Source organism: Amborella trichopoda, chromosome 11 (genome assembly GCF_054954075.1).
Source record: "Amborella trichopoda isolate Santa Cruz 75 chromosome 11, AtrichopodaSantaCruz75HAP2 v2.0, whole genome shotgun sequence".
Lineage (NCBI taxonomy): Eukaryota > Viridiplantae > Streptophyta > Magnoliopsida > Amborellales > Amborellaceae > Amborella > Amborella trichopoda.
In genome coordinates this window covers 40,683,632-40,698,904 of record NC_142346.1, presented here as the reverse complement: position 1 = coordinate 40,698,904, position 15,273 = coordinate 40,683,632, and the positions used below count along the sequence as shown (strand labels likewise).

The window sequence follows — 15,273 nt, the reverse complement described above, 5'->3', positions numbered from 1 at the left end:
CCTAGATCCTCAAACTACTTCCCATTATCAGCCAATAATTTTGTATTTGAATCCATAGGAGTCTCAACTGGTTTAGCACCTAATGTTCCAGTTTCTATCAACAAATCAGTCACGTACTTTTTTTGAGACAGTTTCTATCAACAAATCAGTCATATACTTTTTTGGAGACAAGTGAATTTCATGCTTTAATCTGGCTTTTATTCTCTCAACATTGCCATCAAGCTGATATTTTACTTCATAAACCCAACGACACCCAACTGTCCTTTTGTCTAGCTCATAATTCAGTGAGCTCACATGTATTCCATTCACCAATCCATGGAGTATTAGCCCTGTGATGCACAAAGTGCTTCAAGTGGACAAAGTGACCAGTATCCTCTATGCGAGCAGCAGACTCCTCCTAAATCTTGTGCATATTTGGAGGATGAGAACCTAGGAGGGTTACCAAGAAGAACAAGAAGAGTTTGGCATAATTGTCTAGCTACTTTAGGGTTATTTTTAATTGCTTTTATTTTTGGGACCAGTTGGGGAATTTGTGGTCATTTTATGGTCAAGGTCATTTATTTTAAAAGTCGCTTGAGTTGGGACTTTTTAGTCAATGTACTATTTGCACGGACACCTATTGTCTTTTGAACATTAAATAGAATATAAAAGTGGTACATGGGGCCTAAATGTCTCATCAACGTGGTTTGTTTCAAAGGCCCATCTTTTGAAATCCTAGCCTGGTTTGAAGAAATATCCTAGGTTCCTATAGTTTGTTGCTTTGTGTTTGGTTTAAATTACTATCGATTTTATGTTCTTCAAATTTCCTAGATCTATTTGGTATCAGAGCTTAGGTTTATTTAATAGCAAGGTGAGGAACCTACAACTAGGGGTGGCAATGGACCTGGACCCAACCCGGGACCCACGGGATAGACCTGCCTTGGGTCCAGCACTTGGACTTGGCGGGTAGGGTCCGGGTCCATCTCTAGGACCTGAAATAGACGCGGGTCAGGTACGGGTGCTGCCAATGGACAGGCTCTGTTTCGGGCCACTAACGGGCCAGCCAACGGGATGCTAACGGGTTCGGAGCCTCTAACGGACGGGCCACTATGGACACTGTTGTTAATGGGCCTCTAACGGGCCGGCTCAGAAAATTTGCCCAACAGGCATGATTGGCCCAGCCCATTTAGTTTTTTTTTTTTTAATTTTAATCTTCACTCTTCAAGCTTTTTTTATTTATAGTATGCCAAAAAAAAAAAATAATAGATATTAAAGTATTTTTTAGAAAACTTAAATTCCTCTCTCTTTAAAAATCCAATCTCTCTCTTTCTAAAACTCAATCTCTCTCAAAAAACCCAATATTTATTTCTATCTAAAAACCCAATATCTCTTTCTCTCTCTAAAAACCCAATCTCTCTTTTTATCTCTAAAAACCCATTCTTTCTAGAAATCTAATCTCTCTCTAAACTCATTCCTTCTCTTTCTAGAGATCCAATCTCTCTCTCTCTAAAAAACCATTTTCTTTTTCTCTTTAAAAATCCACTCTCTGAAAATCTCTCTCAAAACCCAATCTCTCTCTCTAAACCCTAACTTTCTAAACCTAATTTTTTGTCACCTCTCTGCTCTCTCCAATCTCCAACCCATTCTTAAGGTTCCATCTCTCTCTCTCTCTCTCTCTCTCTCTCTCTCTCTCTCTCTCTCTCTCTCTCTCTCTCGCTAGGTTTTGCAGAGATTTAGCCCTTCATTGATGGAGAATTGTAGCTTCCTCAACTGCAAAAAGATCGATAGAATGGCAAATTGGGTGGGAACAAGCGTGGCCTCTGCTTTCTTCGCCTCTCTAAAGAGATGTTCCTAGATAAACCTCAACACAACAGACATTGAGGAAGACGAGGAAGAGGCACAAGATCGCCCCCTCACGTTAACCAAACCCGTGGTTCATAAAGTCCTAGAGAAGGCCTCAAATGGAGTCGACCCAAGTCCAATTTGAGGCCTTTCTCACTCTTTCATAATTTTAGAGAGAGAAATGATCAATGTGTGATACGTTTTGTTGGGTGCGTTCTTTCCTCTCTTTTTTGTGTTTCTAATGGAGATTTGTTGTGTGATATGATACAGGAACTCGTGATATGGTAAACTTTGTTGAAATTCATGGTTGGGTCTTGAAATTGAATGGATCTTTAATGGTTTCTATCAAAAAAAAAAAGAGGGAGAGGGAACCCTAATGGCAAGGAGTTGCAGAAGCTGATCAAGGTTTTTTAAAGCAGCGGACAACCGGGCTTTTTCGAGCCAGGACGGCTTATCCAGGCAGAGCCTTTTCATAATTTATTTTCGGGCCGGGCCTATTCAGGCTGGTCCCTTTTCCTGGCCCGGTCCATTGGCAACCCTAGTTCCAGTGAACCCAACCCGGAATTATTAATATATATATATAGATATATATATATATATATATATATATATATATATATATATATATATATATATATTAATTTTATATTTCTCTTCACTCTCTTTCTTCCAAACCCTATTTCACTCTCTTTCTTCCAAACCCTATTTCACTCTCTTCCAAACCCTATTTCTCTTCCCCTGTGAAAGCCCTATTTCTATTCTCTCTCTCTTCCCCTACAAAAGCCCAATTCTCTCTCTTCCCCTGCAATAGCCCAACTCGCTCTCTTCCCCTATGACTATGAGAGCCCAACTCTCTCTTCTCTCTCTCTCCTCTCGCTCTCTCTCCCTCTCTATTTCTCTTTCCTTGCCAAACCCTATTTCTTTTATATGATTTTCGTGCATTCTTTTTTTTGCATCTTGATGCTCGGTGGAAGATCAGCAAAAATGGCAAGTATTTGATTTTAGTGCTTTCTTTTTTTGCATCTTGATGCTCGGTGAATTATCAGCAAGAATGGCAAGTTTTTATTTGGTTTTCATGCATTCTTTTTTTGCATCTTGATGCCCGGTGGAAGATCAGCAAAAATGACAAGTTTTTATTTGATTTTTGTACTCTCTTTTTCTGCATCTTGATGCTTAACGGAAAGATCAGAAAAATGGCAAAGTTTTTATTTGATTTTCGTGCTTTCCTTTTTGTATCTTGAAGATAAGCAAAAATGACAAGTTTTTATTTGATTTTTGTCCTTTCCTTTTTTGCATCTTGATGCTCGGTGGAGGATCAACAAAAAATGGCAATTTTTTATTTGATTTTTATGCCTTCTTTTGTTTCATCTTGATGCTTGGTGGAAGATTAGAAAAATTAGCAAGTTTTTATTTAATTTTCGTGATTTTTTTTTGCATTTCAATGCAATATTTTTAGAAACTATCTCTCCATGAAAAAAGCTTCGTAAGGCATAGAAGTATGCATTAAAAACGGGATCTGCCCATTTTTGTCTCAGGTATGGGTCTTTGGCCCGTGTCCTAATCCATATCCCAAGTACGGGTACGGGTTTGTTGCTCTTTGGACCCATCAGGTATGAGTCCGAATACGGGTCCATAAGTGGTATTTCGGGTCCGGGTCCAGGTTCAGCTAAACCCGACCCATACCTGACCCGTTGCTACCCCTACCTACAACCAAGTTGGGGTGTGCTTAATTTGGACCAGGGTTTGTTGATTCAATCCCGGGTTTGTTGAATTCGGCCTAGATCTGGCTGATTTTAGCTAGGTTTTGTTTAGTGGTTGCAATGGACCTAGCTAGATCCGGGACCTGACGGGTAGACCCAACCTCGAGTCCGAGTATGGGTCTAATTTTTGGACCCGACAGGTCGGGTCTGGGTCCAGGTTTTGGCCCTGAACACTATTCGGGTCCAGCCAAACCCGACCCCTACCCCTACCCGATCCGTACCTATAAACTGATGGGATAAAATACTTTACTTTGAGCCCTATTCGTTTAGGTGTATTAAGGATTGTATAGAATAAGAACTCGTAGTAATATGTAGTTATTAAATGACAAATCAGACGGCATGAAATCTAATGGCATGTGATTGTGACCTTGGTGCCAATAATATGGGTATATGATGGCCAAAAAAGGGCAAAAAAGGGCAAAAAAGAAAAAAGAAGCTCATAGTCATAGGGCGCCAATGAACCGGATCAGACCTGGGATCTGATGGGTACGGGTATGGGTCCAATTTTTGGACAGTCTAGGTCCAAAACCTGGACCCGAAGACTATTCGGGTCCAGTATCGAGTCGAGCTGGACCCAACCCGTTGCCACCCCTAGTTTTGTTGATTCTCTATTTGGGGTTTGTGATTTTAGTGAACCCATTGTAGCAACGAGGAGCCGTGGAAGGGAGGTTTTTGTAGACCCACTTCGTGATCCCAGATATGAAGAGATTGAGGACCTCAAAAGGCAAGTTCAGCAGCTTATGCAGTAGCGCAAAATTATCAATCATGCGCAAAGATGGTGATCCTTCAGCCCAAGAAAAATCTCAAGTACAACTCTTTTCACCATTGCGCACTATTGGAATTGAGTGAGGAGGACAGTGAAAAAAGGCTTAGACGTGGGAGGCATCACTCTAGGAATGTCGATGTGAAAGTGGATATACTTGGTTTTGATGGTCAGGTTCAAGACAAGGAGTTATATATATTGGTTAAATATTGAAGAAAAGGTTTTTTATTATAAGGAGATTCCTGAAAATAAAATAAAATAAAAAAGTAAAAGTATTGCCAGATCACGAAGGTGCATCAACATGATAGGAACAACTTAGGCCTAGAAGGGAGAGAATAGGGAAATCCAAAATTAATACCTGGGAGAAGATGAAAAGGAAATTAAAGGAAAAATACCTGCCTGAAATTATTTCCAGTCTCTTTATCATAGGATGAATAATCTTCGTCAAGAGAAAATAGTGTAGAAGAGTACACTGATGAATTTCAACAGTTGAGAGTGCAAAGTGATGTGGTTGAAAGAGAGGAACAGTCCCTAGCTCACTATGTTGGTGGGTTGAGAACATCAATACAAGATGTGGTGGTGCTACAGCGCTACTGGACCTTATATGAAGCTTATAACCTTGCAGTTGAGGTTGAGGTTTAGGCTCAGCAAAGGCATCATCGTCGAGACAGGTCGCTGCCTAGGGCAATACAAGTGGCAGTGGAAGCGAATTTAAGCGACAAAGGGGGAATACAAGTGGCAGGGGGATACTATGGGTGTTGGGAGCAGTTCTAGTCACCCAAATCACTCAAACAACAACATTATTAAGTGATAAGAAATCAGGCATGTCTCTTCTCAATGCCCTAATGGAAAAAAATTTAACCTTTGATGAGGAGTTTCTTGAAGTGGGCATCAAGTTGTCATTTGATGGAGACCTTTTTTTTGATGAGGAACCTGAGGAAGAAGAGCCAGAAGTGACATTTAGTGACCATGGGCCTTGATGATTTGGCACAGCATGATTACACCTTGAATATTATATGAGGATCTGGGAAGGGAATTTCTTCCCCAAATCCTTGATGATCAATGTGATTTCATTGGTGATCCAATCTTTTACAAGAAGCCTTTTGATGAAGATGATGCTTGTCTTTGACAGTGATCCCGTCTTTGATGGGGTTGCTATCTTTGATGATGATTTAGTGGATGATATTATCTGTGGACAACAAGGTGAAGGCAAGGATGATCAAAGAGATGATTTGGTGGATGATATTGCACTTGATGTCTTGCCCGAGTATGGGCTATCATGCGAGGTGTGCCCCAAGCTAGGCATGCATGTCCCAAGCCCGGAGAAAGGAGGAGGGTTGTGTTAGGTGGGCAGCTAGTGTAAAATTTTGCCACATATTTTCATGAATCTTGAACCAATGGGTATGGCTCTTGATAGAGCGGAATGGCGGAACAAGATTTGTGTAACCGACTCCAAATAGTTGGGATAAGGCTCGAATGATGATGATGATTATGTGGGGTGCACTCCAATGGTTTGGTGATAGTTTTCTATGAGCTTTGTGCTCTAGTGAGTTTTGTTTTTCTATTTAATTTGTTGTTTCAAAATAAATGTTTTGTTTTATTATATTTTTGTTTAGGTCCACTTAGCTTTTGTATTCTTGGAGGACCACAATGTTTTTGGAGTTTATTTTGTGCACACCACGTGCCTCCTTGAGCATGACGTGCCCCTCTATAATTGCTAACTTAACAAGTGGTTGTAGAATCTTTAATTAAGGCTTATTTGACACATGTGAGATGATGTGTACTTTCTCTATATAAACCCCCATACATTTTAAAAATCATTTTTTACTTTTTCTACACACCTACAAATTTTACTTTTCTAGTACTGCTCTCACACTCTCACTCTAAAATCAACTTCATTCTACACTCATCGACTCAATTCCAAGTACATGTATGAGTGTTGTACCTATACATTAATGGCACGATTCAATTTTCTTTTGAATGTTAAGCATTAAATTAACACTAGAAGTACGTCCTTCTAATTGTAGGGGATATATAGTACTTTGAGTTACTGTGTTTTCTTGAAGTATTGATAGATATTCAGTATATTGCTTTATTGTAATATTCTCAATCGAAGTTTCAATACTTATCATATCGATTGGATGACCTTTTGATGTGGTTTTTATGCGATACACTGAGAATGCAACTCAATAACTCATGCAGATTTTGATCTCACAGTATCCTGGGGGTGTTCACCAAGGACCCTATTGCATCTCAGAATTTTACCAAGGGGTGATTAACACTTCAAATAAAGCAAGCTCCTCCCGTGCCTCTAGATCCTGAAAATCCTTTTGTCACACAGTTTAACTTCCGAAACCTGATCTAATTCCTACGGGAATCTGACTGGTATTAGGAGCATTTCTGTTGCCAGATATAACCTCCAAAACATAATCTAATTCCTATGGTAATTCAACTTGTGCTAAGTGTATTCTGTGATTTATCTATTGATAATGACTTTGGATAAGGGGAGGTGGTGTTGAATATTTGGGAATACGGTAATAGTGAAAGCTGTAAAATATTAAAGTGTTGATTAGTTCAATCAAACTGATACCACGGGATGGCTGTTGGAAGCTCGCTGAAAGCAATGACCCAGTATTTTATAAGGCTGGATCGTTTTGATGGAATTAATTTTAGAAGATGGCAGTCTAAGGTTCTATTCTTGCTAAGGACCTTAAAAGTGGATTGTGTTAAGAAAGCCACATCCCCTTATATTAGTTACACTTTCGCAATCTCCTGGTGATCAGACCACTACAAATCAGATTATTGAAGAAATTCAAGAATGGGACGACAATCTTTACATATGTGAAGAGCATAATAAGTGATTCTTTATTTGATCTTTACTCAGGAATGCCAATTACAAATGAGCTATGAGAAGCTTTAGAAGCCAAATATAGAGAAGAATGATGTCTACGTAAGAATGGGGTATGCCTTGGAAGGCATATTCAAACTCAATGTTTATAATGAAATAAGTACATCAATACATCTTCTATGTATATGCTTGATTCCTTTTCATTATGGTATGGTAGATTAGGTCATGTCAATTATCATGCATTGAGAAATTGGTACTTTAGATATGATTCCTAGGTGTGCAATTTAGAATATACTGTGTGATGTATGTGTACGGTCAAATATCACAAGAAAACCCTTTCTTAAAGTGGAAAGAAGTTTCAGGTCACTGGAATTGGTACATAGTGATGTTTGTGATCTGTGAGAAGCACGGACTCGTTGTGGGAAGAAGTTCTTTGTCACTTTCATACATGATTTCTCAAGATATACTTATGTGTATTTGATTTAGGAACAAAGATGAGGTATTTGAGAAATTAAAGGTTTACAAAACAGAAGTTCAAAAACAATTGAATTTTAGAATTAAGGTTCTTAGAAGTGATATAGGTGGTGAATATTGTTCCACCGACTTCACTAACTATTGTGAGGAGAATGGAATAATTCACCAAGTTACTATCCCATACACACCACAACAGAATGGTTTAGCACATAGTTTTAAAAAGCGGATAGCCCAGCGCTTCGGCGGTCCAGAAGGCTTAGGCCCATCGCCCAGGCCTAGGCGGCCAAACTAGGTGGATATCCCTGGGCGCCCTCCTAGATGCCCAGGAACCCACCTAGGCAGCCGCCCAAGGTCTGCGCCCCAGGGGTGGAAATGCGGCTCTTTGAGGGTATTTTTGGGTCATTTTTTTAATACGAAAGGGGCCAAATTGTGGATTTTAGGTTCATTTGAAACCTAAAATCCAATAGAGGCTATTTTAGAGAGAGAAAACCCCAAAAAAAAAATTTCTACTAGGTCACCCAGGTTTTGGGTGCTCGCCTAGGCGCTTGGCGGCCAGGACCCCCCCGACTGCCTCGGTGCCGCCTAGCGCTCTTTGAAACACTAGTTTAGCTAAACGGAAAATTGCACTCTTATGGATATGGTGAATGCCATGCTCATCAATTCACACCTCCCTGCTAATCTTGAGGGAGAGGCTTTAATGTCTGCTTGTTTCATTTTAAGATGGATTCCATATTCAAAATCTATTGGTACACCATATGAACTTTGGAAAGTAAGTAGACCTGATTTAGAATTCCTCACGGTTTGGGGTTGCGCAGCTTTTGTAAGGCTCCCTGACCTTAAGAGTCTTAAACTTGGACCTAGATCTACAAAGTGTGTTTTTGTGGGCTATGCTGAACACAGCAATGCATATAGATTTCTGGACCTAGAATCTAATGTGATTAAAGAGTCCAGGGATGCGGAATATTTCAAACACGCATTTGTTGGTGAGCAGGATAATGAATATGAAGAATGACAAAGTAAATGTGAAATTGATGAGCATGAAAACCTTGAGCACTTAGAACCTAGGAGACTTAAGAGAATCAGGCAGCCAACTAATCTTCGTCCTGATTTCCAAATGTATCTTTTGGAAGATCCTAAAAATTTCCAAGTTGTCGTGTCCTCACATGACGCTCCTTTTTCGGAGGAGGCAGTCAACAATGAGGGGAAATCGATACTAGAGAATGACACTTGGATATTGGTGGATTTACCTTCTGGTGCTAAGCCCTTAGGATGTAAATGGATTTACAAGAAAAAATAAAGGCAAATGGTACTATGGAAAAATATAAAGCAAGGATTTAAACAAAAGGAAGCTGTTGTTTTCTTTGACACCTTTGCTCTAGTTGCTCGAATTGCTACCATTTTAGTACTCCTTGCTTTGGCTTCTATGTACCATTCCTACAAAGACATCATTGTTTTCTATATTTGGTTCCAAAGCTTCCCATAGCTCATATGCAATTGGCATTTCTGTATAAGGATCAAATAAAGTATCACTTAGAGCATTCAAGATATGCTCTTTACATAATCATTTTCGTCTCATTCTTGAATTTTCTTAGTAATCTGATCTGTAGAAGTATGATCACCGATAGCTTCCGAGGCGTAACTGATGTAAGGGGACGTGACTTCCTTAGCAAATAGTCCACTTTTAAGGTCCTTAGCAAAAATAGAACTTGAACTGTTATCTTCTAAAATTAATTACATCAAAACGAACCAACCTTATAAAATCATGGGTCATTGCTTTCAGCGAGCTTCCAGCAGTCATCTTATGGTATCAGTCTAATTTAACTGATCAACACTTTGAATTGTTATATTTTATAGTTTTCACTGTCACCTTATTCTCAAAAATTCGGCAGCATCTCCCATTAACTAGAGTCAGTATCAGTAGAAAAACTTTAGAATACTCCTAGTAATAGTAGAATTCCCATAGGAATTAGATCAGGTTTTGGAAGTTATATCTAGCAACAGTAACGCTCGTAGTACCAGTCAAAATCCTATAGGAATTAGATCTGGTTTTGGAGGTTATACTGAGTGACAAAGGGATTTCTGGGATCTGGAAGCATGAGAGGAGCTTGCTTTCTTCGAAGTGTTGATCATCCCCTACTCAGTATAATTTTGAGATGCAATAGGGTCCTAAGTTACTGAGTTGCATTATCAGTGTACTCGCATAAAAACCACAACAAAAAGTATTTCAATCGGTATGGTAAGTATTGAAACTTTGATTGGGAATATCACAATAAAGCAATATACCGAATATCTATTGATACTTTAAAAAAACACAATATGTCAATCTCATTCTTAACATTAAAAAGAAAATTGAATCATGCCATTAATTAATAGGTACAACACTCATACATGTACCTGGAATTGGGTCGATGAGTGTAGAATGAAGTTGATTTTAGAGTCAGAGTGTGAGAGAACTACTAGAAAAAGACAATTTTTAAGTGTGTAAAAGAAGTAGAAAACAATTTTTAAGATGCATGGGGGTTTATAAACCATGTAAGAGAAAGTACACCTCATCTCACATGTGTCAAATGAGCATTAATTCAAGGCTCTAAAGCTGCCACTTGTTGAGTTGGCAATTAAAGAGGGGCACATCATGCTCAAGGAGGCATGTGGTGTGCACAAAATAAATTCCAAAAACATTGTTGTCCTCCATAACTACAAACTAAGTGGACCCTTAACAAGAATATAATAAAACAAAACATTTGTTTTGAAACAACAAATTATATAAAAGGTACCCACGAATGATTGATTATGCGATTCCTAATGTTGGAGTTCAGCTTCAGCCATCATTTTGTTTTTGAGTGGAGAACCCTATATCTAATCACCATGTGCGAGCTAAAGGTAATCTAGGGGGTAACACAACATTAATCTTGAGCCACTTCAATGTTTGTGGTAGAGTATTCTCCGATGTGTTCAAGACCAAGTATGTTGTGCTTATGTACTACAGTGTGGCAGTTCCCGATGGACACAAAACGTGGTTGATCCAATACCTATGTTGGGTAAAGTAACATGCCACACCTTAATCTGAAGTCTCGTTAATGTGGGAGATTAGGTGATGGTGTATTTCATAAAGGAAAGGCATCCAGCAGGTAAATATAACAAGTTGAATGATTGTAAGGCGGGAGCATTCAAGATTTTGAAATAGATGAGCCGCAATACTTACAAGTTCGCTTTGCCGTCACATATGGAGACCTTGGATATCTTTAACACTGCTGATTTGATGACTATTTGGGGCTGGAGATGATGAAGATGAAGGGTCTAACTCGAGGGTAACTTCTCAACCCGAGGAGAATGATGTGCAAAATGCATCAAGCAGAAAAAGTGGCCCGGATCCTCTATGGGAGCAGCAGATTCTTCCTGATTTTGACGCATATATGGAGGATGTGAACCCTAGGAGGGCCACCAAGAAGAACAAGAAGAGCAATCATTGTTTGGGATAACTGTCTAGCTATTTCAGGGATATTTTCAGTTATTTTTAATCGCTTTTATGTTATAGACCAGTTGGGAAATTTCTAGTCATCAAGGTCATTTATTTTAAAAGTCACTTAAGTTAGGACTTTTGAGTCAATTTATTATTTGTATGGACACTTATTGTCTTTTGAATGTTATATAGAATATGAAGTTGTGTGCGCGGCCTAGTTGGCTCATTCACGTGGTTTATTTCAGAAAAAGAGAACGAAACGCTCATGCTTTTGAAACCCTAGCTGGGTTTGGAGAAGAAATCCTAAGGCCTGTTTGGTTCGCTGGATATGCATGGCCTGAGGAGATGCCTCTCCTAGTATTGGTATCGCCTGGAATTGGCATCTCCTGGAATATGTATATCTCCTGTTTGGATAGCATCTGATAAGAGACCTCGAACATACCTGTCCACTACTTGGATTCTACTAATAATATTTTTTTAGTCTTCTACTAATAATATTATATTATAATACTTACTGTATTATAACATTATCATCAATAATACTATTGATATTATTAATATAAGAATAGTAATTATTAATGCTATTTATATTAAAATAATATTAGTAATAACAAAGTATTAATAATATTATTATAAAAATAATATTATTATTATTATAAAAATAATGATAAAATATATCACTAATAAGATAATGTGCATAATAGTAATATATTATTATATATTTTAAATGCTAATAATTGTTTTATTATTATTTTGGTGGAATGGACATCTCCATGTTTTAGCCTTAAAACATGGAGATATGTATTCCACCTATTTTTGTGGATTATACATCTCCATATTTTGGCTTCAAAACTTAGGCACTAATATCCAAGTGGAGATTGAAATGTCATCTTCATACTGCATCTAAACTACGGAAATGCCCAGTATCCATGGAAATGAGTCACCCAGACACCCATTTCCGGGTAACCAAACAGGCCTTAGGTTTCTACTATTTGTTTGAGTTTAGCCTGAATCAGTGCTGATTTTCTGTTCTTCAAATTTCCTACATCACCCTGTCATTGGGTTTTGCTCCACACAGAAAGAAAGATCCTCGAGGTTCGAGAGCTTATCAAGCAAAGCTCTTGTGATTTCATTGAATGTTAAAATCACAGTTGTGAGGCTTCTATACCTTCCAAGCTTTTCTAATGAGGACCGATTAATACGTGTGGTCGCAGGATTAAGAATCATTAGGTTTTAATTTCTTGTGAATTTTTGGGCTAATAATTTTGGTGTAGCAGTCGATGAGGGATCTCACTGTGCTGTGTTGAGGTTCATGGTTCGCATCTATCAAACTTCTGTGCTCAGTTTTGGTCCTTCAAAACACACACACACAGATTTGTCCATTTTTGTGAGATAGAGGAAGAGGGGCTGATTAAGAGAGAGACTCGGTGAGTGGGAAAAAGTTTGGGGAGTTTGGAAATGAGCTCATGCTTAGGATTAATCATCCTTCATCTCATGGGCAGTCTGAAAGAATTTGTAAGCTTTAGAACATACATATTAGGCATGGATGATGGTGGTGCTTAACAAACCATTGAAATGCGACATAGGGATGCTTGCTGGGAAACTGTGGGAAATAGTGAAAGCTTTTGGTGTCCTGTTGGTCTTTGTTACTCTTAACTAGGGGCAACAAGATTACTTATGAAATGGAAAACTAGGAGGGAACAATAACCTGCTTACTTTCACACCCTTTCCCTGAGCACTTTATTGGAAGAATGATTCAGATTTATGATTAGATGGGCAAGTGGAGAGGCAGGAGAACTTAGTCGATTGTGGATTCATGGAAGTGATCCTTAAGAATGACTAGGAGTTTGTCATTTCCTTTTTCCAATTGCCATGTATTAAGGGATACTAATGAGACTGCTGATACTCTTGTTAAGGTGAGGGTGTTTGCAAGAAGTCAACTATTGGGAACACTATTCCTCTCCCTGCCATTGCCTCTATTCATCGTCATCATCATCATATTAGCTTTATCCCAATTATTTAGGATCGGTTACATGAATTTTGTTCTTCCGTTCTTCTCTATCAAGGGTCATACCCTTAGTAAGATCAAAAGTCACCATATTTTTTTGTACTGCTTCTATCCATGTTCTTTTGGGTCTTCTCCTTGTCCCTTTAGAGCCTTCCACATGAATCAAATCACACTGCACATGGCTAACCCACCTAAGTCTACTTTCTCTCATGTTATCACCTAATTAAAGCCACACGAAAGTTCCCTCGTATGTATTCATTCCGAATTCTATCCTTTTGTCTTGCCACTCATCCACCTCAACATCCTCATGTCGGCTGTACTCATCCTATGAATATGTTGTTTATTGACCGCCCAACATTCCATCCCATAAAGCATAACTGGTCTTACAGCTATCCTATAGAGCTTTACATTGTCTCTATTCGTACTTGTTTATTGCTGTAAACATGTCAACGTCGGCAATGAACACCATTAACAAAATGTGATTTTCTTGATCCAATCTTCAAATTTTGTTCGTTTTTTATATTTGAATATAATGCTTACGTTCTATATTTGCATTGAACTAACTTGCCTTGGCTTTAGGACTGTATCACTAAGATAGTTTTGTTTTGGGCAATATTGGGTTACAAACTGTCTTAAGACTGTTTGGAAGTTGTAGAGATGAGGGTTCCATGTTCAACTCTTTGATTTCTGGGAGAATTGTGGTCTCTCGACTCAAATGAACACAGCTTCCATCCACAAAGAGAATGTTACTTTCTGCTCATTATTATTGTAAAAGCTGTTTGGGGCGACAGATGTGTAACTATGCTATGTATTGTTTATGAATCTTTATAAAAGCTCGCATGTGCACTTACACACCCACACACGGTACCTTTTCACTCTCTTTTCTTTTTAGTTGCTGCTTCTGCCTGTCTGCTTATGTTGCTCCCACTTAACTAATGTTAGCGTTAAGCAATGCAAAGCCGCACATAACCTCTTGGCTTGTCATTGGTTATACTTAACTAGCCACTTGAAAGGACGAATGCCCTGATGAGATTGTGTTGCTTTTGTGTGATTATAAAAGAAGAGAATTGTTATTTGTACCCTATTTCTGCTTTGAAGTGCTAAAAAGAAGGGAATTCCTAAAAAGAAATTGATACTACAATGCCAACTCTCTTCATATTATATCATTGAACTGAAGATAAGAAATTGTGATGGTGATGCAGATCTTGGATACACCAAGTCTATTGGCTGAAGGATCAACAGGAGTGAGGAGGAACATCTTCAAACAGAAACCACCCACTGATGCCTCCACTAGCAGTTGTTGCTGACACTTTTTAACACTTGTATTTTTTTTCTCTCTGGTTCCCTTAAATGCTATATTACTAACTATTGACTGTGCTTCAATGTTTCGTTTGGGTGTTGATTATAGAAAGCTTTCTTCATATTCTCTTTTCCTTCTGTTTTGTTCAAAATTGGCATATAAATTTTATTTCAGAAACATTACTAACGACTTATGTGTGTGCGGTTTGTAGCAGCATTCCTTTTACTTCCATTAGAAAGCTGGAGTTCACAATATTCAAAATTTGTCATACATCGATTTCTACTGCGGAGATTGTACCCTTTATGTTTCAGACAATGATATATTTTTGATCCACCGTAACAACCATGACTTTATCGCTGTCCAATCAATTGGTTGGACGGTGATGGTGGGATAAAATTCATTAAACAGTGGGATCCACTTTCCTCCATCACCATCCAACCCATTGATCAAATGGTAAGAACATCTGTCATGGGATGATTATAATATGGATGATACTGTACAGGCCTTAACCCATCCGAAGTGATTAAAAGGTATAATCTATAAAGAATAACGAATATGGTTCAGGATCTATAGTAGAACTTTACCTTCCATTCCCAAACAGAAGACGCATATTAATATGGGTGCAGTCTGTATACAGTCGAGGTTCAAAACAATTGAAGTAAAGTGAACCTTCAAATGGTGTCGAAAAAAGTAGTTTCAATATTAGAAAATTTTATGATAGCCTTAAAATATATTTTCATTGCTAATTATAAATTTTAAAGCTTCAAAATATTGTAGATCGTGTAAATCTATGAAAACTTAAAAATCTTGAAAATTGACGGTCTAAAAATGCATTACAA

General features: G+C 38.3%; 1 protein-coding gene across 7 annotated transcripts in view; it reads left to right on the top strand.

Annotated features, from left to right (window-relative positions):
* RAB18 (RAB GTPASE HOMOLOG B18) overlaps positions 1-14,555 on the top strand; it is a 34,287-nt gene extending 19,732 nt beyond the window's left edge. For all 7 annotated transcript variants that reach the window (XM_088850773.1, XM_006847171.4, XM_088850772.1 and 4 more), the window contains one exon: positions 14,337-14,555. In XM_088850773.1, the coding sequence (XP_088706899.1) occupies positions 14,337-14,441 (105 nt within the window). In that variant the 3' untranslated portion in view covers positions 14,442-14,555. The remainder of the gene's footprint in view (positions 1-14,336) is intronic.
* Positions 14,556-15,273: the final 718 nt, after the last annotated feature.